The sequence below is a fragment of the Callospermophilus lateralis genome, chromosome 4 (genome assembly GCF_048772815.1).
Source record: "Callospermophilus lateralis isolate mCalLat2 chromosome 4, mCalLat2.hap1, whole genome shotgun sequence".
Classification (NCBI taxonomy): Eukaryota; Metazoa; Chordata; class Mammalia; order Rodentia; family Sciuridae; genus Callospermophilus; species Callospermophilus lateralis.
The window spans coordinates 96,844,695-96,870,648 of NC_135308.1; the positions used below are offsets into that span (position 1 = coordinate 96,844,695).

At 36.7% G+C, this 25,954-nt stretch overlaps 1 protein-coding gene across 14 annotated transcripts in view; it reads right to left on the reverse strand.

Moving 5' to 3' along the window:
• Positions 1-8,773: 8,773 nt before the first annotated feature.
• Caprin2 (caprin family member 2) overlaps positions 8,774-25,954 on the reverse strand; it is a 45,791-nt gene continuing 28,610 nt past the window's right edge. For 8 of the 14 annotated variants that reach the window (XM_076854252.1, XM_076854257.1, XM_076854254.1 and 5 more), the window contains 7 exons: positions 24,609-24,713; positions 21,509-21,655; positions 18,733-18,901; positions 14,779-14,964; positions 13,899-13,999; positions 10,704-10,770; positions 8,774-9,695 (listed from right to left, as the gene is read on the reverse strand). In XM_076854252.1, coding sequence (XP_076710367.1) covers positions 9,127-9,695; positions 10,704-10,770; positions 13,899-13,999; positions 14,779-14,964; positions 18,733-18,901; positions 21,509-21,655; positions 24,609-24,713 — 1,344 coding nt within the window. In that variant the 3' untranslated portion in view covers positions 8,774-9,126. Of the gene's footprint in view, positions 9,740-10,703; positions 10,771-13,898; positions 14,000-14,778; positions 14,965-18,732; positions 18,902-21,508; positions 21,656-24,608; positions 24,714-25,954 lie in introns of all 14 variants that reach the window. The other 6 variants (XM_076854255.1, XM_076854248.1, XM_076854259.1 and 3 more) reach the window with 4 other exon arrangements.

Below are 25,954 nucleotides of genomic sequence, written 5' to 3' on the forward strand. Positions count from 1 at the left end.
TGCAGAAGGCCCTGAGTTTGATCCCAACTCAAATATTAAATTAATTAAAATAATACATAACCAAAAAGTCAATGTTCCCATGAAAACCTTTTCAAAAACATTTTTTGTAGTTGTAGATGGACACGATACCTTTATTTTTTGTTTACTTTTATGTGGTGCTGAGGATCGAACCCAGTGCCTCACACATTCAAGCACGCATTCTGCCACTGAACTACAGCCCCAGCCATCCCATGAAAACCTTTTATGCTTTAGTGCACACTCAGTGAAGACCAAAAAACAAACAAACAAACAAACAAACAAAAACTAGGGCCACCAAGGCAATAGGAAAAGATCAATCAGGATAAAGATATAGGCTCTCAGATTCTGCTCTAAATTTTCTTTACGTGTGTTTTGCTCCCCATTACATGTGGCTCATTGTTCTGAGTCCTTTCTTTTTGTATTACTTTGCAAGAAAGGATTTCTATATTTCCTGATGACCTCACTTTGGTCTCAGTACCTTGAGTCATCTATATTGTCTTGTTATAATTTGCAGATATGCCTCATCTCTTGGCACTTGCTTCCTCATCTGCTTCTAAGAGTTATTGTGAAGACTAAGTCCTGCTGCCCATGGGAAATGCTCAATAAATCTTAACCACTATTGCCATCTCTTTAAAAGGAAGGAAGAATGCTGGGTCCAGTGGCTCATGCCTATAATCCCAGCAGGGTGGGAGGCTGAGACAGGAGGATCACTAGTTCAAAGCCAGCCTCAGCAAAAAAGAGGCGTTAAGCAACTTAGCAAGACCATGTCTGTAAATAAAATACAAAATAGGGCTGGGGATGTGGCTCAGTGGTGCCCCTGAGTTTAATTCCCGGTACCAAAAAAAAAGAAGAAAAGACATCTTATTCAGACTTCACTGAATACGACATAAAACAGCCTCATATTATCTGACACAAAATAAACAACCAGTAAGTACTAGTTGAATACATAAATGCATGCATGTGCGATAACAATGTGTCTGAAACAGAATGTCCACGGTAGGAATGACGGTAAGAAAAATATGAGACACTTTGCAGGTAGAATCAACAAGAATGTGTGACTGATTAGGTACACAAAATAAGCTAAAGGAAGTCAAGAATGATGCTAAAGTTTTAAGCTTTGATGACCTATGGAAGTCATTAGCCAGGGGAAATGGAAAATACATTTTGGAGGAAAGATGAGGTTAACTTCAGACATTACGAAGTAGGAGTGCTTATAGTTTATACAGCTGGTGAACTCCAGTGAACAACCTGAAACCACATCTGTACTTATAAAAGAGCTGGGGGAGGAAGAAGGAAATGATGGTGGAGAAGAGGAAGAAATAAAGGGACAGAGAGACATGAGTCATTTGTGTACATAGGGTAGTTGACATCAAGGACATGATGGCATTACCCTAGAATACAGCATAGCGTGAGAAGAACTGGCATGATTACAGCTCAAATTACAGAAAGCAATTGTTAGTCCACGCAAAGCCACTATGGCCTTTTTTGAGATTTAACATTTTAGTCATCTAAATGGAATATCACACAGCTGTGCTCCCCATCTGCTGGCAGCAGCTCATCCGTTGGTCTATATTAGTAGGTTTCAATCTAGTCCATACAGTAAAAGAGAAATAGGAGTTCAAAACCAATGCATAGGGCTGGGGCTGTAGCTCAGTGGCACAGCACTTGCCTAGCACATGTGAGGCACTGGGTTTGATCCTTAGCAACATATAAAAATAAATACAGGCATGCTCTCCATTCACCACTACCAAAAAAAAAAAAGTTTTTAAAACAATGTATAAAAATCCTATCTATAAATTCAATAATTCATCTTTTAGACCACACTAAACAGTTTGTAAGGGAGTGCTGTGAAGTTGGTTCTTAAAACATCTCTATTCCCAAGGTGTCTATCTTGGCGTAGCTCCACGTCATAGCACCTGACATATATGCAAGTGCACACAGGTACCTCCTGAAAAATGTAAGATCTTCAATATTTTGTTAATGGAAGTCAACAGAAATCTCCTTTAAAATAGCACCCAAGTAGACTTCTCTAAAAAGAATGTGACAAACCTCCCAGTTAAAGAAAACTTTTAAAAAAAGGAAAAAAATGAGTGACATATGTAGGGCAGCATTACAGTTTCTCAACAGAAGCCAGAAACTTACTTTTCCAGAGACTACAATGGTAGTAGTGGTGGGAAGGTTGAAACTAAAGATAGTAGTACTAACTGGGACAAAAAGATGACATATCTATTTTCAACTAAGTTTTTTTGTCGTTTTGTTGTTGTTGTTGTTGTTCAAAATGTTGTTTCTTCATTGCCTCAAGCTTTCCTCATTCCACAGTGAGAAAGGAGATGTCCCTTGCCTCAGCTTCAGCACCTATGAAGAACAACTTTATGACAACCTCAAATGAATCCAGCTCGGGTGGTTCATGAAGGATGTAGCCTGCCATAGGAAAATTCAGTGCCCCAAAACATGTGCAAGACAGCCGTGGAAGATATGGTGATAGAAAACACTGCACTATTCAGACTTGGGAGAGACAATTGGCTCTGTGCTTCTGCTCCCTTACAAAGGCTCTAAGAGTGCCCATTTTCTCATTTCCCACACAGGATCTATCTCACCAACGCCATTGTGAGGATCAAATAAGATTGTATTCAAGACAAATCCTGGGGGAAAATGCAAGAAGAGTGGGGGTGGGGATGGTACTCCAGCTTTTCTGTTAAAACTCCTCCATGTTTTATCTCAGGCTGGATGATGATACCCAAACTCCACCAAAGGAAAGACAAGGCTGGGCAATAGCATACAATCTACCATTTTATCTTTTAAGTGTTTTAAAAGTGAGATATACATTTTTATGGTAAGATGCAGAATGAACAGTCTTCTTTCCTCCTACTTGCAACTCCCAAAGCCTTTACACAAGGCCAAAACTATCAAAATCTTTGTCTATCCTACTAGGGGAAAAATTTAAAAATCAAGTCATCAGATATATGCTTTCATATTTTTGTCACATAAATGAGATATTATGCATTTGATCTGTGCCTTCCATTTTGACTCATTTAATTCCCTACTAGCGGGCATATGTGTTGTTTCTCTAGTTTTTGCTAGTATAATTAGTGCTGTACAAAATATCTTTGTGCATGTATCTTGGCATAATTCCAAAACTATTTGTGGAATAAATTTCCAGCAGTGGGATTTCTAGGTCAAAAGCATGTGCTTTTTTATCTTGACAGCTACTGCCAACTTACCTTCCCAAAACATGCCAATTTCATTCCCATCTGCTGTATCTGAGCCTCCATTTCACCCTCATGCTTGCTCAAATACATATTTGAAAGTTTTACCTTTTGCTTACTAATCACCTTTAGTATGCATGTGTGTGTGTGTGTGTGTGACTCACCTCATCTTTTTAATTCATTTTTTCCCACTCTAGGTAGTCTTCTATCTTTTGACATTGATATTTTCCTGAAAACAGAAGTTTTGGGGGAATAAATTCTGTGTGTCAAATTGATCCATCCTTGGGGCTGGGGATGTGGCTCAAGTGGTAGCGCACTTGTCTAGCATGCATGAGGCACTGGGTTTGATCCTCAACACCACATAAAAATAAAATATATTGTGTCCACCTAAAACTAAAAAATAAATATTAAAAAAAAATTGATCCATCCTTTATGCTGTTTAGGTTTTGTGTCCTACTTAGAAAACTCTTCCATACCCCCACATTGGTGTTTCTTCCTCCTCTCTGGGGAAAAGAAACATCATACTACCACAAAGTCCAAAGTCAACAAGCCCCCACCTCTGTTTCAAAGTTTCCAACGCATTTTTTGTACTGTGTTCTTCGTATGAACAATAGCCAACTACCAAGATTCTGGGCAAATATAATGATAGGAAAGTGGATGTAAAAAGTATAGGAATAGATCACAGAGAGGAGAAAACCTGAAAAAAAAAACAAAAACAAAACTCCTTTGCCATTTAGTAATGAGAAAATGCAATCGTGAAATAAGGATATGTACAAGAAACATTCTAATAACAGGTGTATTTAGAAATTTTAAATGTGAGCAGAAATTTAAAATACTGTGAAATGGTAGAAATATAAAAATCAATAAAATCTCCCAATAAGGAAACTTCTAAACAAAAGGTCCAAAGAGGTCTAGTTTTGAATAGTAACACTTCTAAATAAAAGAGGTGTGTCAGAAATCAGAGAAATAACTTGAGATTTGCTCAGTAGAAGAAAGTGATGTGTGGGGAGCCATTCTCACACGTGACTGGGCAACTCCCGGTTTGGGTGTGAGGCGCTCTGGCTAAACTGTGTCGGAGCTTTCCCAGCCCTTTCCTGGTACGAGAGCCTGTCCGTGTGGGGGTGTGACTGACCACTGACCCCAGGGGGCCAATCACTGACCCTGACCTTGGAGTGCGGCCCCCCTCAACCTTCATTGGATGGAATTCTCCCCTGAATTTCTTGTTCCCCAATAAAAGGCTACTCCCTGGCATGCTCCCTCTCTCTCTCTCCTGCTAGCCCTGAGTAATCCTTGCTGCCCTACTGGTGGTTCGAGGTGAGAGCCAGAGGGGGAGCCATCTCGGACCTGGTCATAGAAAAAGGTAACTGAGTCTGTGTGTTTATTTCGATCTCACTAGTTAACTTTTATGCCAAGAACCTCTTTAATGAAACCAGTGCGCTGGTCGCATGGTGGAAGTGATGTACCTGATGTATATGAATATTTAACTGCCATTCATCTTTGCAGTCTCTGAGTCAGGTACAAATGAGATTACCCAATATTTAAAAGACTAATAATTAGCAAATTATGATATTGAAATAGTCAATGAAACAATAATGATTAAGAAACTTAGAATTAGTGAGCCTACATCCTCTTGGTATTGATAATGGATAATTTTTTATAATCTGGCATTTGGTGTCATACACTGGTAGTAAATGAGCTGTACCTATCAGTTGTCAACCCTCAAAAGTTGAAAAATGAGGACAGAGCCATTGTAGCCTCATTACTAAAGTAGTCAAAAAGATACCTTTACTAAGGTAAATAAAGTAGCAAGTAGAGGACCAAGAGACAAATTTAAATTTTTTCACCTTTTAAAACACTTAAGATATTATCCTATTTATCACAAGGACCACAATATAACACCAGATCATTTAAGCTAAAAAGTTTAATTTGCAATCAGAAAAGATTAAAATACAGTTAAAGGATTATAACTGTTAAGGAGTTGAAAAAGGGGACAAATCTGCAACCTCTAAGCTTCTTGCTTTAAATGCCTGCATTTACTCACAAACCAATCTAGAGACAATATGCAAAAACTAACAATTGTGGATGTGAGAAGAAGTCATTTAACAAAAAGACTTAAAGTGAGGGAAAAGAACTTGGGGGAGAATATGGTAAACATGTACTATACCCTGTCCATTTCCTTCAGTAAGACAACGAAGCATTTATATGTTCCGGTAATTATGAAATGCCTTTGTACTTCTGTTCTATTTACAAGATCTTCCCAGTAAAATATAAGTTCTTTATAAAAGGTCCACTAAAGGGGCTTTCAATTTCTATGGATGTTCACTCCATCTCTTGCAAATGTATAAACCTGTACATATGCAAATCTTCCTGTAAGATATTATGCTTCTCCTAAAACATCCCAAAGCTATCTTTAAAATTTTATACTGCAGGGTTGATGATTTAGATTCAGTGGTAGAACACTTGCTTATGAACATGCACAAGGTTCTGGGTTCAATCCACAGAACTGCAAGAAGTTATACTGCTTCAGGAGGAAAGATCATATCCATTCATTTTCATAAGTCTAATTTATATTCATAGTCTTTATATTTGGCAAAACAGTAATTTCAAACACTCCCATAACTCCAGTTGTGGTAGTACATGCCTCTAATCCCAGCTACTTGGAAGGATAAGGCAGAACAGGATTGTCCAAGGTCAGCCTATCCAATTTAGCAAGACCCTGTCTCAAAATAATAAAAGGGGGTGGGTGTCACGAGCCATGCATGGGCTGTGTGTATGAGCTATGTGCATTTGATCATGAGAGGACTGGCTGCTGTTGTGTGCTCTTTGGGCTGTGCGACACACACGTGCCCTTTCCTCTCGCTCTGTGTCCCACACCTCTCTGAGATGGGTGTGACTTGCCAAGATGTCAATCTACTGTCCACAAGACATCATGAAGCTAGACTCAACCCCCTGAAACCTGATCCCTTGCCTTATTTGGAATATTCTATGAATGGTTTCTCCCCAGTAAATAGGGGTACTTCAGGTTTGCTCACTCTCTTGCCTCCTTTGCTCCCCATGCCCTCCAGTGTGGAGCTTGATTCTTGAGGCTGTAGAGCTGTCCTGAACTCTAAAAAAAAAAAAAAAAAAAGGCATTTTCTGTGTTTGTGTGGTTTTTTGTTGCCAGCCCAATTCACCCAGAGTGACCCCGATTCCAACGCATATTGCGACAGGTGGGCATATGGGTCAGTGGTAAAGCACACCTGAGTTCAATCCCTAGTGTCAAAACAAGAAAACAACTCCCCTAAAACAAATATTATGATATCCCGTTTAATGAATCCCCATTGGTGGATTTATATTTTTAAAAACTCAAGAAATGCTCACACTATTTAAATAAGCATTTATTGTGTGCAGGAGAAAAATAAGACTAAGCTAAAAATCCCAATGTAGTAGGAAGCATAATGGATAAAGGCCTTGTTGAACTTGAGGACTCACTATTCCTATACACCAAATTTTGCTTTCAATCATTATACTTTGTGTTCTGGATATAAACGCCAATCCATGAACTAATTTATTTCACTGAAATACTAACCTACAAAGTATCTACCATGAACTGAAAAAAATTCTGTTAAATAGTGACTCACCCCAAATCCTCTCTACTGAGAACACTAAAATTTAAAAACCACAAAGAGAAGCCACGTGTATGCTGGAATATTCTATGAATGGTTTTTAATTCTAGCAACCTCAGAGGGAGGATTGAGGATTGAGTTCAAATTGAAGGCCAATGTGGGAAATACAATGAGAACCCATCTCAAAAAAAAAAAGAAAAAAGAAAGCGGATAATGGTGGCACACCAAAAGCAAGGTGCTAAGTAGCTCTGTGAGACCTTGTCTCTAAGTAATATACTAAACAGAGCTGGGGATGTGGCTCAGTGGATGAGTGTCCCCGAGTTCAATCCCCAGTAACCCCCCCCTGGAAAATAAAAAAAAGTTTTGCATGGCTGCAGGGTTTAACTGCTGAACCCAGACCCAGATCAAAAATAATAACTTTTGTAGATATAAAACCTTTTACCAGCTTCCCAAGTTCACTCAACATCTCAGAAAAGAGAATTGAAACAACTTTCTGCTTTAGCAGAAGACTTGCATCTATTTCTCCATATTGCAACAAAATAGTATTGATGAATTTTATTCAGCCAAAAAGAAAAATAAATTACAGCATCTGCAGGAAAATGGATGGAATCAGAGACCATTATATTAAATGAAATAAGTCAAACTCAGAAGGTCAAGGATCTTATGTTTTCTCTCACATTGGAAGCTAGAGAAGAAAAAGGAAAAGAAAGGTGGGAGTAGATCTCCTAAAAATCAAAGCAAGATCAGTAGAGGAAGGGACCAAGAGGTAGGAAACAGGGCCGGAGGGGGGAAGTCCTGGGGAGTGATACTGATCAAATTACATTGTTGCAATGTGTGCATGTACAAATGCATAACAAATCCCATCACAATGTACAACTAATGCACCAATAAAAAATGTGGGAGGAAAAAAAAAATCAAGTTCTGAGTACTTGCTGTGCTTGTTGCTAATGAAATAGTACTGCTTCTAAGAGCTTCAGTGAATAGAACTAATTTAATGATTTTTAAATGCAAAAAAAAAATTGAGAAATAAAATATTAATTATTAATGAGAAAGATATAAAGCTTAAAGGGTGAAGTTTGAGATATAACATGCCTCAAATGAACAGTAAACTCTGGTAGTACCTACTATACTGCATAAGACAACATATACACACATACACAGAACCCTGTATAGTCTTCATAATAAAGAAAAAACAAAAAACAAAAACAAAAAAACCCACGGCACCTCATATTCATTTAATGCCAAGAGCCAGGCACTAAGTCTTTTAGACATACTCTTAGCTAAGTTTCACAACTGCCCCATGAGACTGACCAATCATCATCATCATTCCCATTTTACATGTGCAAAGAGAGTCTTTAAAAATAAACGAGAGAGAGAGAGAGAGAGAGAGAGAGAGAGAGAGAGAGAAAGAGATATCTTAGAGGTAAAATAGCTTACTCAATTGGATAGCTTATTCAATCCAGATCAGTTATGAAGTGGCTCAAACACAGTATTGCCTGACCAAAGACTATGCTTTTTGATGATTTAGCATTTTACCTAATTCAAATTAAATCAAGAACCCAGGAGAAAGTAAAAGCCTTACTGATGGTGGACCAGGATATTACCTATGTATTTCTATTGTATCTTGTAATATTATACATGTAGGAGGTTCCAAAAAAATACCTAATTAAAGGAAGTACATGCCCTACTGCAAAAAAAAGAAAAGAAAGAAAGAAAGAAAAGAAAAAAAGTTTCAAGAAGAATGTGTGATTTGGTCCATTGAAAACATATTAAATCTTTTAATTAAAGAGATGAAAGGAACTGTTATATATAAAAGTCTTATTTTAAAATAACAGCATGAACCCATGAATAAATAACCATTCAAGAATTATCAGTGATGAATTCTAAAAACTTAGGTATCTTAGCTCTCATCTAAATGTTCAATCAAATAGGAACAACTGAAGGTGCAAGTAACTTTTTTATTGAGGCACAACAAGGCATTGTAACTTGCCTGAACTTGAGGCAGTCAGTTTAGTAAGCTCAACGTTAATACAGTTAAGGATTAAGTGCAAACAATATACATTCACAGCTTGACTAGCGAGGCTACATCACAATTTATAAAGTGCCAGATTAGTGCTAATTGTCATTCAGCTTGAAATTTTTCACCTAGAGAGGAAAACAAAAAAGTAAGGACCTCCACCTTCCTCTAGGAATGAAAACATTTTCTTAAACCAATCAGTCACCAGGGCAAGGACTACATTTTCTCCAACCCCACTAATTCGAACACCATCCTTTTATTGTCAATTCTGAACTGACTTTCAATCTTGATAAAGAAGATAGCCTGAAAATGTAGAATATTTCCAACTACTTCCATAAATTGCTCCCCTGTGCAAACGTAACCATATCTGGTCTCCCTGGAAGAGCTGAAGAATTGCATGATTGCTAGCAGTTTCATGGTCTGGAGCACCATCGTTGGCATAGGCTGATACCAACACCTCTTCATTCTTCATGAGGTTGACATACAGTGGCACATTCACTGCCAGCTTTAGCATATGGAAAATGAAAACATAAGTGCCATTCACTGGGCAATTGAATCTACCAAGCTGAAGATCAAAAGTCTCCCCCAAGTTATTCAGAAGAAGATCAAACACAATAGGTTGGTCTAAAGTTCCAGGGGCCAGGTTAGAGGTTCTGGCTGCTGAGAAGGCAACTCTCATCTGCTGAGGCAGGGGATAGACGTGTACTGGCAGTATGGTGGCTGCTGGGTTTGTCACTGGCACATCCACAGGGGTCATGCTACGGGAGTCTCCTTGTCCAGAGTCACCACTGTTAAAGGTTTCGTTGTCTCTTTCTGGGCTGCTCACCTGAGAAGAATCACTCCACCCTGCTGTTTTATTAGCAACAGTGAGTTTCTCATAATGAAGCAGTTAGCTTTGAACACAATATTTAACATTAGTCGGCTACTGAAACACAGATAAAGATACATTTTATAGTAAATTCCAAAACAAAAGCAATAAAATGTAAATAGCTTATAATTTCTTAGATTTTCTGGAATAGACTTTATAATACTATTCTGAAGCCAAAAGGGACCTAACTAATCTTGTCTAATTGTCTTTTTAAAATTTTTCTTAAGAAAATGTGGTCCCCAAAAAGGTTAGATAAAAAGGTTAGCAAAAACTTAACCCCAGGTTTAAACATTTTTTACTTCTGTATCTTTTTCCCATAATTCTAACTCAGTTAATTTCTCATGATCCATCTTCTACTCAAAGTAGATAATATAGAAATAAAATAAAACCTAGATTAAGAAACCAACTTTTAGAACTACTGGCTAATAGCTCTTCAGAGATATTTTGATTTGGTACTAAACCACATGATGAATGCTTATTTTTTATTTCCAAGTTAATGTGACATCAAATAATTTTAATGTGATAGGGGCCATACAAAAACAATGCTTAGGTCAGGTGCAGTGGCACACACCCATAATCCCAGCAACTTGGGAAGCTGAGGCAGAAGGATAGCGAGTTTGAGGTCAGCCTCAGCAACTTAGCAAGGCTCTATGCAATTTAGCAAATCTCTGCCTCAAAAAATAAAAAAGGGCTGGAGATGTAGCTCAGTGATAAAGTGCCTCTGGGTTCAATTCCCAGTACCATTAAAAAAAAAAAAAAAAAAAAAAAGCTTAGATATAAGGCAAAGATGTTGTAAATATTGGTTACTTTTTCAAAAAGAAAAGATTGTTTTTAGGCTGGGATTTAGTTCAGTATTACTCTTAAGAAAACTAAAACTTTAACAAGATCAATGCTGGAAGCAATACATTTTGGGGAGAAGTTGGAAGAGGGTGCAGAATGAACTAAAATTATGCTTTTGGTAAATAAACTACTCACTTAATGACCCTTACCTCTTGAATTTGCCCGAGGACCACCAGATGTTGTCCCTCCTCGCTTATAACACTGTTGGAAATTATCCTAAAACGAATACATGAATATTCACCTTGGCACCAAAAATGCAGGACAAAAATTAGTTATTACACAGGATTATTGGCTGCTAAGTCTGTAAGATTAAAGTCCTCCTAATTCTTTATCTGACCTTCCCTAGCAACCATCAAGAGGCTCAAGATGTTCCCAAACACCAGAAAAAACAAAGCAAAGGCAACAGTGGCAATACTTGCTTCATCTGTTAATTAACCTGACCAATTAGCTATGTATATGCAAAACCAGTAAGTCACTTAGAAAACACTACGTAGAAGGTACAATACTAGGTAATGATGGCAATTCAGAAATACAGCATGGTCCTTTGTCCTTCATCTCAATATAAGACATAAAGCAAGAACAAGAACATAAAGCCAGGTGAGGTGGCGCATTCCTTAATTCCAGTGGCTTGGGAGGCTGAGGCAGGAGTATTGCAAATTCAAAGCCAACCTCATCAACCTAGCAAGGCCCTAAGCAACTTAACCAAATCCAGTCTCAAAAAATAAAAAGCCAGAGGATGTAGCTCAGTGGTTAAGCACCCCTGGGTTCAATCCCACATACCAAAAAAAAAAAAAAAAAAAAAAAGAACAAATTTTTTCAATCTTATTTAATTTATAAATCAAACTGAGAAGACTAAGTTTGTTTGTTTTTTGATAGATAAAATTAAAAATAATTACATCATGTAAGTGTATTTATTGCCTGGAAATATGATCCAAAATAGAAAAAAAATATATTCAAGGTGCAATGCTTCCAACTGATTCTCAAGTATGGAAAAAGCATCTCCGCATAACCCATGAAAATAATAATTAGTTTTTTTTGGTTTTGTTTTTTTGAGAGAGAGAGAGTTTTTTAGTATTTATTTTTTAGTTTTCTGTGGACACAACATCTTTTTTTTTATTTCTATGTGGTGCTGAGGATCGAACCCAGCGCCCCGCGCATGCCACGTGAGCGCATTACCGCTTGAGCCACATCCCCAGCCCAATAATTAGTTTTTTAACTAAATTAATATGTACAATTTTGGGGGAAAAAACAGGCCAGAAGACATTCAATAAGAATAATTAAGTCTCCTACTCCAGAAGTCCAGAATCTCCTTTCTAATAGCACCAATATCAATTTCTTATGTTTTCTCAAAGAAACTTAGAGCAACACACAAAAACACTGGAACACTGATATTAAGAACAAGTAGTTCTATTAATGATGTCTACATTCATCAACACCCTCCCCAAATATAGTCACTGAGGATCATATAATAACAGCTAATATTTGCATGCTTGATATACACTCAGCACTGTGATGTTAAGCACTCATATGTATTGTTAGTTCATCTGATCCTCAAAATATCTCATGGAGAAATCCTCAAAACCCCTCAGAGTTAGATGAATAACTAAGAAATGAGTCCACATCTAACAGATAAGGAACTAGAGCTCAGAAGGCTAAAGGAACATATCTAAGGTCACAAGGCAAGAGAACTGATAAAGTAAGAAAGTAAATACACATCATTTAGATTCCAAGGTGTGTCCTTCACTCCTTTTCAATCCTGCCTCTATACAGACATCTACCCTACCTCATGTAACTGAAAGCTCCAAAAGAATAGGTATATTAGCAACAAAGCTCAGTGTAGTATACATACACATGCACCTCTTCTTTAATGGGGTTATGTCTTGAAAAACACATCATACATTGAAAATATTGTAAGCCATGTAATTATACAAGAGAAAATCGAACACTTTTTAAAAAACTAACCATTCCTTTAAATATACATATATTTAAATATATACTTAAATATATATATATTCCTTTAAATATATATATTTAAATATATATTTAGTTGTAGACAGACACAATACCTTTATTTGTTTTTATGTGGTGCTGAGGATTGAACCCAGTGCCCCGCACAAGCAAGGCAAATGATCTCCTGAGCTACAACCCCAGCCCAAAACTGACCATTCTTAAAAATGTTTAAGAATATGCAATTTGTAAAAAAAGAAACTAAATAATCACAATAAAGACACATGTCCCCCCCACCCCCCGCAAAAAAATATTGTAAGTTAAAAGGCATTTAATATGCCTAACCTATGAACATCACTGGTAAGTAGCACAATATACTACACAGTATAATTGGTTGTTTACCCTCATGACTGCACAAATGACTAGAACTCTGGCCACTGCTCATGATCATGAGAGAGTATCAAAATTCAAAATCTGAAATAGACTTTTTACTAAATGTATATCACTTTCAGTCATCATAAAGTCAAAAAAATCATTAAGTTAAACCACCTTAATTTGGGGACCATCAGTACATATTCAAAATCTTATAAAAGTCCAAAATGGAAAATACTGATATGGTATAAATTTATATCTAGGATACCAATGACTGCCTCTTCTTGGTTTGTAAACTTTTTTGGGGCAGCCAGTGGGGGGGCGGGGGGGCTGTGTGCGTGTGTGCGCTGGGTAATTGAACTCAGGGCCTCATGCATACTAAGCAAGCAATCTACCACTAAGCTACACCCAACACAGCCACACCCTTTTACAAACATAAATAAATTTATATCCATATATGACCAATAACAGGAAGTTCCAAGGTTTGTTAAAGCAAAATGTCTAACATCCTATCCAGTCTTCCATAAGATGTAGTGATGGAAGATGTTTTGATTTATTGCAATCAGAATAAAAGACAACAACAACAACAACAAAAAAAGAGCTCTGTTAATTAAGCAAGCTAAGTTAAAGGCAATATGGTAAAGTTGAGATCATGAGGTTTGGAGTTAAGAAACTCACATTCCAATCTAAGTTCTACAATATACTTGCTGAATGACCTTAGATAAGTAGAGAAGTTACTTAACCTCTGAACCCCCAGCTCCTTTTTCAAGGTGAAGGATTAAATGGGCTAATGTGAACATGATTACTAAAGTCCTTAACATCTTTAAATTCCAAATATCCAGTAGCTGACATTTATTTTCCTTGGGTGACTGGGAAAGCTTCCAAATCAACTCTCCATAGGACTTAAAATAGTCTAGAACTAAGAACACACTTGTACAAAACAGATTATTACTGTTATAGTTTAATCACCAGCTTAACACCAACAACTGTAATACTATTCAACTGTAACAACTAGTCTTACTTACCCTTTGGGAATAAGGTGTTCCAGGATATTCTCTAGCTTGGAACTGCAGCTGGCTATAATTTCCATTGGAAATTGAAGGTGGTCCTCTGTAAGTATCAAAACCTAACAAATAAACAAACAATAAACCAATTAATAAAGCATACTAAATTAATGTGCACATACAAATATGTAACAAATCTGTTACTATTATAATGCATCAATAAAAAAATGAGGGGAAAAAAGCATATTAAACTATACCACTGCAAAAGATAAACTGACCCTGTAAAGCCATCATTACATCATTACCTCTTTAAGCAAAGACATATTAAAATTGCTCCCACAGTAAAAATACATTTATAAAATATCACTGACTTTAAACAAGCCCAGTTTAGAAATTTGCTGCCACTGGAATACAGGTGGGGATAGGAAAAAATGGTGGTAGAGCAATTAGGGGTACTTGAGGCTTCTGTCTTGAATATTTTGCTAATACTAAGCAGTAATTAAAATACTTGGGATCATAACTAAAACTTAATATCACTATCATAGCTTCAAATTCTGTGTTCCTGTGTGTAGTAGAATTAGACAAATAATTAGAAAATAGATATTATCTAATTGTGACATATTTTTTGACAAAGTTAACTAACAGAAAAAGAAACTATTCAAATACAAAAGCCAAACTTATCCCTAGAAAAACAAGAAGATTGACCGTTCTATTTAGTAAGCAGCAGGATTAATCTGTTCTTCAAAAAGGTAGTTCTGTTATAGAGAACAGGCATACTAGGTAGAAGACCCCCATTACATTACAAATGGCAATGACAAAACAAAAAAGGTAAAAACAGATTGAGCCAGGTAAATATACAGACAAAATAATTCAGTACAATTAAAGTTGATTCACAGCATACCTTTATAACTACCAGGGGACCTATATGAATTGGTCAGTAATCTCCCACCACGAGTACATCCTCTCACAGATCCCCGGCTGTTGACAAATGGCTGAGCAGGTCTGGGAAATACATTCGTCTGTGCTGGGTAAAAGGCAAGGCTACCATTGCTTACTTGAACAGTTCCATCAGGATGATAATTTGAAGCTTAAGGAAACAGTTAAAAAGTTAAATGGTAATAAAGGTCTGATACTCTTTATATGTAAAAAAAATCAATAATCAAAACCTTTAATATATTTTCTCCCTTTAAAAAGAAAATGATTTAAGAGATGAAGCCACTACAAGAGAAACTAGGAAAACTACCCATTCATAATAGCCTCAAAAAAAAAAAAATACTTGGGAATCAATCTAACAAAAGAGGTAAAAGACCTCTACAATGAAAACTACAGAACACTAAAGAAAGAAATTGAAGAAGACCTTAGAAGATGGAAAGATCTCCCATGTTCTTGGATAGGCAGAATTAATATTTTCAAAATGGCCATGGGTTGGGGCTGTAGCTTAGTGGCAGAGCGCTTGCCTAGCATGTGTGAGGCACTGGTTTCAATAAAAATAAACAAATAAAAGTATGCTGTCCATACACAACTACAAAAAAATGTTTTAAAAATGGCCATACTACCAAAAGCATTATACACATTTAATGCAATTCCTATTAAAATCCCAATGACATTCTTCACAGAACAATTGAAATTCATTTGGGGGAAAGAAAAAAAAAAAAAAAACCCAGAATAGCCAAAGCATCTTAGCAGGAAGAGTGAATCAGGAGGCATCACAATACCAGAGCTTAAACTATACTATAGAGGAACAGTAACAAAAACGGCATGATATTGGCACCAAAGTAGAAATGTAGACCAATAGTACAAAACAGAACACACAGAGACAATCTCCCATAAATCCAGTTATCTTATACAAAGGTGCCAAAAAACATACATTGGAGAAAAGACAGTCTATTCAACAAATGGTATTGGGAAAACTAGAAATCCCTATGTAGCAAAATTAAATTAAAACTCTATCTCACCCTGCACAAAAACCAACTCAAAGTGGATCAAAGAAAGACACTACAACAGAAATCCTGCACCTAATAGAAAAAAGAGTAGGCCCAAATCTTCATCATGTCAGCTTAGGATCTGACTTCCTTAACAAGACTCTTGAAGCACAAAAAGTAAAATTAAAAAAAATCAATAAATGGGATGGATTCAATCAATAAAGTGAAGAGAGAGCCTACAAAATGGGAGAAAATCTTTACCACATGTACCTCAGATAGAGCACTAATCTCCAGGATATATAAAGAACTCAAAAAACTTAATTCCCAAACAACAAATAATCCAAATGGGCTAAGGAGCTGAACAGACACCTCAGAGAAGAAGAAACAAAATCAATCAACAAATATGAAAAAATGTTCATCATCTCTAGCAATTAGAGAAATACAAGTCAAAACTACTCTAAATTTCATCTCACTCCAGTCAGAATGGCAATTATCAAGAATATAAGCAATAATAAGTGTTGGTGAGGATGTCGGGGAAAAGGAACACTCATACATTGCTGGTGGGACTGCAAATTGGTGCAACCACTCTGGAAAGTGTTATAGAGATTCCTCAGAAAACTGGGAATGTAACCACCATTTGACCCAGCTATCCCATTCCTTGGTTTATACCAAAAGGACTTAAAAATCAGCATACTACAGGGACATAGCCACATCAATGTTTATAGCAGCTCAATTCACAATAGCTAAACTGTGGAATCAACCTAGATGCCCTTCAACAGATGAATAAAGAAAATGTGGCATTTATACACAATGAAATTTACTCAGCCTTAAAGAAGAATGAAATTATGGCATTTGCAGGTAAATGGATGGAAGTGGGAATAGAACACTAAGTGAATTGAGCCAATTGCAAAAAACAAAGCCTAAATATTTTCTGATAAGCAGATGCTGATCCATAGTGGGTGTGGGTGAGTGTAGGGAAGAATGAAGGAACTTTAGATTGTGCAGAAGGGAGTGAGAAGAGGGATGGGGCATTGGGGATGGGAAGGACAGCAGAACGAGACAAACATAATTACCCGATATACATGTATGATTACACTACTTCTGTGACTCAGCACCATCTACAGCAAGAGGAATGAGAAGTTATGTTCCATTTGTGTATAATGGGTTAAAATGTATTCTGCTGTCATGTATAACTAATTAGAACAAATAAAAATAAATTGCAGGGGCTGAGGTGTGGCTCAGTGGTAGAGTGCTTGCCTAACATGTGAGGCACTGGATTCTATCCTCAGCACATTAAAAAAATAAATAAGTGAATGAATAAATAAATTTTAAAAATAAATAAATTGCAAAAAAAGTGATTTTTGTGTGTGTATATGAGAGAAATGAGTATGATTTATTATTTCTTATAAATGAAAGAAATTTGACACATGCTACAACATTAATGAACTATGAAAAAATTATACTAAGTGAAAAAAGCCACTTCCAAAGGACAAATATTGAATGATATAACAGGAAGCTAAAGTAGTTAAATTCATAAAGACACAAAAGTAAAATAGTGGTTGTCATGAGCTGGAGAGGGAGGAGAAGAGGGAGTTCGTGTTAAATGGTTCTAGTTTCAGTTGGGAAAGACAAAGTTTTGGAGATGGATTATGGTGATGGCTGCACAACACAAATGCAGTTAATGTCACTTAGCTGTACACTTTTAAAATGGTTAGAATAGTCAGGTTCATGTTATGTATATTTTACCATGATTTTAAAAATAATAAGCTAACCATTTCAGGCCAGGGAGTAGAAGAAAATTAGTCCTAAATCATAGAATTCATAATTGAAAAAGCATATGACAAAATATTATTTATGTAGATCACCTGCCCTGTATTTCAACAAAATAGGTGAGAACAGAATGAGGTCCCTGTGGTTAGAGATTTATAATTATTATCTCTTCACCATTTTATTGAAAAGTACCAACAAGCTGGGCATGTTGGCACACACCTGTAATCCCAGATAAACAGGAGGTTGAAGCAGGAGAATCACAAATTCAAGGCCAGTCTGGGCAACTTAGTTTTAGTGAGCCCCTGTCTCAAAATATAAAATAAAAACAGCTGGGGATGTAACTCAGCAGTAGAGCACTTGCCTAGCATGAGTGAGGCCATGGTTTAATCCCCAATATGGAAGAAAAAAAATGCTCAGTTCACTTGCTCAGACATTAAGTTTCAGAAAAGTGAACAAGGAGTTGAAATACCAACACTGAAAATCTACAAGAGCTCCTTTAAGAAATAAGTACAAAGTTTCCTATTTCATAATTTAAAGTAGCATAAAAGATCAAAATATTCTCCTTTCTCTGTTAACAGTATAATAAGCATACTAAGTTATATCTTCACATTAATCAATGTTGTATGTAAGAGAGGGAAAGGCCAGATAACCTGTGGTGAAAAAATTGACACAGTTTCAAAATCTTCATGAACTGGGTATGGTGGCACACACCTATAATCCCAGCTGCTTGGGAGGCTGAGGCAGGAGGATTGCAAGTTCAAGGCCAGTCTCAACAATTTAACAAGGCCCTTTCTCAAAATAAAATATGAAAAAAAAAAAAAAGCTGGGGATATGGTTCAGTGGCTATCCCTGGTACCAAGGAGGGGGCGGGGAATCTTCACACAGTCAGATAGTACCCTATCTACCTCAGTGGAGTGCTCAAAGCAATTAGATTTTAAAAAACACAACCCTACAAGGTTAAATCAGCCATCAAAGTTCTGCCTCTCTATAAAAGTTCAAATTAACAGGTGAACTTAACTAAACAGAAACAAAGACACTCAGTGCTTCTCAACACTTTAGAAAGGTTTATTGGACAAGAAAGAACGTCTTGAGTGTCACTACAGACTTCCTTTCCATTTGATTACCTGTTACCAAAATCTTCAAAATATATGCAAAGATCTTACCAGTTTCTTGAGACATGCCAGTTGGTTCTACATGTATAGCTGGCAGTTGGCACTGGGGTGGCGTTTGTGTACTTGCTGTAGTAAAACTTTGATTGTAGCCAGGTGTATAAGGGGATTCTTTAATTTCCTGTTCTTTCCGTGGAGGCAGAGGTGCATTAACATTAAATACCTTAAAAGATAAGGGTAAATAAGGCCATTTGTGAATGTTTACAGGAAATGCCGAAGGATAGCATTCATCAAACTACAATATTTTGATATTTCTATTTGTATAAAGGACTTGAATAGACATTTCTCCAAAGAAGACAAATAAGCACATGAAAGCATAATCAACACACTTAGTCATGAGGAAAACGTAAACCATAATAAGATGCCACTTCATACCCATTAGGACAGCTATTATCAAAAGACAGAAAACAAGTGGTATCAAGGATGTGGAGAAGATACATTGCTTGTGGGAATGTAAAATGATGCAGTCATGAAAAACATTACAATGGTTCCTCAAAAAGTGAAACATAAACTACCATATGATCCACCAACTTCACTTCTAGGTATGCACCCAAAATAACTAAAGCATGGACTGGAATAGATATTTGTAGACCTGTGTATTTAGCAACATTATTCATAACTGACAAAAGGTAGAAACAACCCAAGATGAATGAATAAACAAGATATATACATAAAATGAAATGTTCTTTAGCCAGAGGAAGGAATGAAAATCTGATGCATGAACCTTGAAGCATTATGCAAAGTGAAAGAAGCCAGATACAAAAGAACAAGTATTGCATGATTTCACTTATGTGAGGTACCTAGAATAGGTAAATTTATTGATATAGAACATGGAATAGAGGTTACCACAGGCTGGGGAGGAGGAGGAATAACAACTTACTACTTAATGAGTACAATGTTTCTGTTTGGGATCATGAAAAAAGTTTTGAAAATAGTAGTGAGGGTTACACACAATATGAATGTATTTAATGCACTAAATTATACACTTTAAAATTATTATAATGGTAAATTAAATTCCATTTGATTCCAGACAGAACTGACACCAAAGAGTAAATGTTAAACCTCTATTAAGCTATCATAATAAGGCTTACTGAGAATAAAAGTTATATAGAAGAAAAGGATCCTTTTTAAAAAACTAAAATAATTTATCACTTCCTGAATTTTTACTATGTGGCAGGCAATAACCTTCTAGAACCTGGTCATAATTTACAAAAGAACATTTCTATTACCTTGGCTTTCTTACCTTGCTCCATTTTTCCTTACATTACATGGCATCTGATAATATATATATTTGTCTTTCTAAACCTCCCACTTCTAGTAATAATAATAATATTATAAATTATTATTTAATTTGCAATAATAAAAATGCAAACTTCTTGAGCAAAGACCTATTTTTAATTGGTATAATCCCAATGATTTTGATCTGGCTTCATAACTACATGTCTAATGAATGAATAAATGAGAACTGATCTGAACTTGAAAGGCTTCAAAACAGGCAGAACACAGACAGAGGCATGAGCAAATAGGTACTGTGCCAACAATGAGCAAGCCAAGCCCATTAGGGGACTGGTTTGACAAGTTATACAAGACTACAAAGGTATTGAGTGTCAGGCAAAGGACTCAATTTCATTCTGTAATGGACCACTGCTTGCTTTCAATTAGGCAAAAGAAAAAGTAAACCCAATGTGGTAAAACTGTATAGGATGGACTGACAGGGAAAGAGAAAAAGCAAGGAAACTAAGATATTCTAATTGATTAAGCACAGAGTGATAAGATTGGTGAATTCCGGTGTCGAACTTCACCAGCCTATTCCTACATTGTGCCTGCTTCCCATTGCCACTCCAAGGGCCCGCCCCCACACACACCATCATCACTCCAAAGGAGCTGGAGTGGGACATTGAGCCAATTAGGCTCACTAACAGCCCTACAGACTGTTTCATGCTACTGTGTTTAGAGAATAAATGTAGAAATCTAGCTGCAATATTATCATTAAAAAAAGAGAAAAAAAGTTTTAAGCCAGGCATGGTAGCACACACTCATAATCCCAACAAATCAGGAGGTTAAGGAAGGAGTATCACAAGTTTGAGGTCAGCCTCGACAACTTAGCAAGAACCTGTCTCAAAAAAATAAGAAAGGGTTGGGGATGTAGCTCAGTTGTAGAGTGCCCCTGGGTTCAATCCCCAGCATGATAAATAAATAGAGTTTAAAACTATAATTTGTAAAGAAATACATAATTCAGAACATCAAACAAATCTGAATAAATCTCTATGAACAAGCATGAGACCAGGATGAAACCAAATGAAATCTTCAATAATGAAGTGAGGTGCTAAGCAAGTCTGTGCCCTGAATTTTGTGTTACTAATGCTAGGAACATCGCTAGTACCCTTTCAGTAATGATTAGTATTATTAAGCTGTTCCTAGAAACAGATGTTTTTCACCTACACATTTTCTTCCTTTTTTTGCTGTGCAGGGTACTGAATCAATCACATATTTTATTTGTCTGATATAGGCCTTCAGCTTTGCCTGCTAGTTTTCAGAGTGGGAACAATGCTCTGATAAAAGAACCATTCAAAATTCTAGGGACTGGGGATTTAATACTCCTCTGTCAAAACAGTATGTCAACTAGACAAATGTAAATTCCAACCCCCCAAATAAGAATACAAAAGGCAAATTTTTCACATAGCACTAATAATAGATGTAAGGGAAACAAAGACTCTTAGGCAGAATAATGAATATTGAACTGTGATCATCATTCCCGGTTCATACTCACTGTCTGCATGGCTTGAAAGGGTGCTGTGTTAATGGTTATTGAACTAGTACTTGCTGGAGGTGACTGGAAGCCCTGTTCAGAACCCTTTGCCATGGAAGGATTTGGAGCAGCTAGTGAAGACGGTGGCTTGCTTGGGGGAACTGCTGCCTGGAGGGAAGAAATGCAGCATCAGCCAATCACCTGCCATATAACAAGCAGTTCACTTACACTAAACCCCAAACTGGCGCAAGTCAGCATGTTCTTTAGGATGACATTTGGACACAGGAATGCAAAAGAATAGCTTTTGCTTACAATTTCAAATCTCAATTGCTGAGGATGCACACTAGTATTTGCTTTGCACAGCCTGCTGACTAAGTCAAAGAGTCTTACTGATAATCAGTCTAACAAAAGAGGGGCTGACCTTTTTACAAGCATCTGATCATTTCTGAACCCTGAAATACCATTTTCCAGTTAAGAATCTAATGTTATTCCAAATTTATACAGTGGAATTGAGCTTAAGAAAAATCTTGGTTACTTCTTTAGTGTTAATTTTTCTCTGTTTTAAAGACTTATTGGTGGATTTCTGAATCAGTTAACTAAAAAAAGAAAACCAATCCTGACCTATTTTAATTAATTTTTAAGGAAACAATTAGTTCTTGACATAACAGACTATGAAGACAAAGACTTCTAAAAAGATAGTAAAACCAGGCTGAGGCTGGGGCTCAGCAGTAGCACACTTGCCTGGCATGTGTGAAGCACTAGGTTCAATTTTCAGCACCACATATAAATAAATAAAGGTCTATCAACAACTTAAAAATATATTTTAAAAAATAGATAGTAAAACCCAATTCCAATTAGTTATGAAGCAGATACCTGTGGTCACTTGGTAAAAATCACTATCTACTTTTTTTTCAATACTGGAGATTGAACCCAGGGATTCTTTACTACTTAGCTACATCCCCAGTCCTTTTAGTATTTTATTTTAAGGTAGGGTTTCGCTAAGTTGCCAAGGCTGGTCTTGAATTTGAAGTCTTCCTGCCTCAAGTTCCCAAGCAGTTAAGATTACAGGTGTGCACTACCACCACATCCAACTGATTTGCCACTATTTTTTTTTTTTTGAGTACTGGAAATCGAAGCAAGAGGTTCTTAACCATTGAGCCACACCCCCAGCCGTTTTTATTTTTTTATTTTGAGACAAGACCTCACTAAATTGCTAAGGCTGGCCTGAAACTTGTGATCCTCCTGCCTCAGCCTCCTGAGCATCTGCCACCACACCCAGCTTCTTCCCCCATCTTTTTTAAATGAAGAACCAAATCTCAATTTAGACCAAGGTAGTGCCATAAAAACTAATGATTGTGGGGCCAGGATTGTGGCTCAGTGGTAGAGTGTTCACCTAGCACGTGCAAGGCCCTGGGTTCAATCCTCAGCACCACCTCAGGTTTTTTTTTTCAACTACAACTAAAAAAATAAATATTTTGAAAAAACTAAAAACTAATGATTGTTTGTGGGGTTTTTTTAGTTTTTTTTAAAGTTGTCAATGGACCTTTATTTTTTTTATTTGTATGTGGTGCTCAGAATCAAACCCAGTGCTTCACACATGCCAGGCAAGAGCTCTACCACTGATCCACAACCTCAGCCCCTCTATGTTTTCTTGTATTGTATAATGAATATTTCTATATAATAGCACACCCAAAATAAAACTAATATATGTTAAATTGTCCTTCAAAATTCATGTTATCCTGCTATGTCTGTCTCAAAGATTTGCTCAAACATCAAAATCTATAACTCAGAACAGTTTGTAATCCCAGCAGCTCGAGAGGCTGAGCAGGAGGTTCATGAGTTCAAAGCCAGACTCCACAACTTAGCGAGGCCCTAAGCAACTCTGCAGGACCCTGTCTCTAAATCAAATATAAAAAAGTGCTGGTGCAGGGTGTGGTAGCTATTGGTGCACATCTGTAATCCTAGCAGCTGGGGAGGCTGAGACAGGAGGATTGCAAGTTCAAGGCCAGCCTCAGTGAAAGTGAGGCACTAAGCAACTCAGTGAGACCCTATTTCTAAATAAATCACAAAACAAGGCTGGGGATGTGGCTCAGTGGTCAAGTGCTCCTGAGTTCAACCCCGAGTTCAATCCCTGTACCAGGAAAAAAAAAAAAATACTAGAAATGTTGCTCAGTGGTTAAGCACCTCTGGGTTCAATTCCTGGCGCGCGCGTGCACACACACACACACACAAAAAAAAAAAAAAAAAAAAACTGAAAGCACAAAAAAACCTAATATTGTCAAATAAGCCAAAAGAGTAACTCACAACTGAACTAACATTAATCAGTTTTGTTTGGTTTTGTTCCAGAGATTAAACGCAGGGGCATTTAACCACTGAGCCACATCCCCAGCCCCTTTTAACTTTTTTATTTTGGACAGGATCTTATGAAGTTGCTTAGGACCTCAATAAGCTACTAAGGCTAGCTTTAAACTTGTAAACCTCCTGCCTCAGCCTTCTGAGCCACAGAGATTACGGTCATGAACTACCATACCCAACTTTTGAATTAGCATTAATTTTTTTTTTTTTTTTTTTTGGTACTAGGGATTGAACTCAGGAACACTCAACCACTGAGCCACATCCGCATCCTACTTTTGTATTTTATTTAGAAACAGGGTCTCGCCGAGTTGCAAAGTGCCTAGCCATTGCTGAGGCTGGCTCTGAACTCTCGATTCTCCTGACTCAGCCTCCTGAGCCACTGGGATTACAGGTGAGAACTGCCACACTGGGCTAGCATTAATCTTAATCCTAAAAATTATTGTCTTCAGTCATGAAAAAATAAAAACTTGTTCAGGTTTTCCTTAGGGAAATCTGGCCTACTCTTACCTAAAATTTTTTACTTTTCTATATGAAAAATTAAATATTTATTGCAAAAGATAAGGCAATATACTATTAAATTTACCTATACGGCAAAGCCACTGTAAAGTTATCTAGAAAAGTTCTAGGACCACAACATCTATAAAGTCATACCTTAATAAATTAAACATTACATCATTCAACTAATCATTCCTGTAATTCATAAAACAAACTAGTTCTGCTATTCTTTTAGGAAGAAAAGAAATTAAGACCATTAGCCTTTTATTACCTCAGGAGTCTCTGAAGTCACAAATTCTGTTTCAGATCCCATTGAAGCCTGATCAGCAGTAACCAAGCAAGCATTTGAGCTACAAGTAACTGGAGAAGCAGTAGCCTAGACACAAGAAGACATAAAATACTGTAAAAAAGTCATATTTTGCTCACTTTCTGTTTCCTGGGCCCTAGGTCTCCTAATATGTTCCTCTTACTAGCCCTCACTAGTTTTAAGCATTATGTTAAGCCCATCACACATATTAGTATTTAATATTAATAATAACCCTGTAAAATACGTACAACTATCCCCATTCTATTGATACTCAGGCAGAGACAAAGAAAAGTGAAGTGATTTTCCCAAATAACACAAAAATTATGTGGCGGGGTTGAGATTCAAACTCCAGGCCTAGGGCTAGACTGAGTGTCTCAAGAAGCAGCTCACTGAGGGTAAGCTCGGGCACATGAACTCTTCAGCCACAGCACTGTCAGGGATCATGGAAACTAGGCTTTTATTCTATAAGTACTTTCTGTATTAAAGAGGAAGTTGGAAGTATAAATGAGATAAGCTCCACATAAATCAAAATGACACTAAAATTCTAGTGCAAAACTAAATTAAAAGTATGAATAAAAGAAAAATTGTGAGACAGCACAGCAGGAACTAAAGCTGCACCAACTGTAACCAATAAAATACTATGAGAGTAGCTAGGAAGGAAATCTATGGCACAGCAATTATTAGAATATATCAGAGATACTTCCCAAAATCTAGCAAGCAAGATCTAAAGCATCCACAAATTCAATAATTTTATCTAAATGCTTCTATGTGGTTCTCAGAAGCTCAAGTAATAAAACATGAATGGAAACTAATGAGGGGTAACCAAACATTAGAAGTTATGCTGCTGCAACCTTCCAAAGGGGCCTTCATGATATGCTGCTCCTTTAGGAGTGTGGGACCAAATTTTAAAAAAGATCACATGGAAATAATTTTTTAATCGTGTACAACATTTTATAAACTTAAACAGGCATAATTTATATCCAACTAAAATATTAGAATATGAAACTGAACACTTTTAAAACTATGCCTTTCTTCTGTCTTCTGAAAGGACTTCTGAAAGGACATCATATCTATGTTACCCATAGCAGAGAAGAAACTGGAAGAAATGAAGTATTCTAGGCCAGAATTTCCTATTTAGAAGACACATTTAGATACAACCATTGCTGGATGTGTGTAGTTTATTCAGCACTACTGTGCATAAAATCTACAAACGTTAAGTCCTTATTTGAAACATCTGATCATTTTAGATGTTTAGAAGTGCACAAAGTATGTTAACAGAGATACTAAATAAAACACTTTATAGATATTTT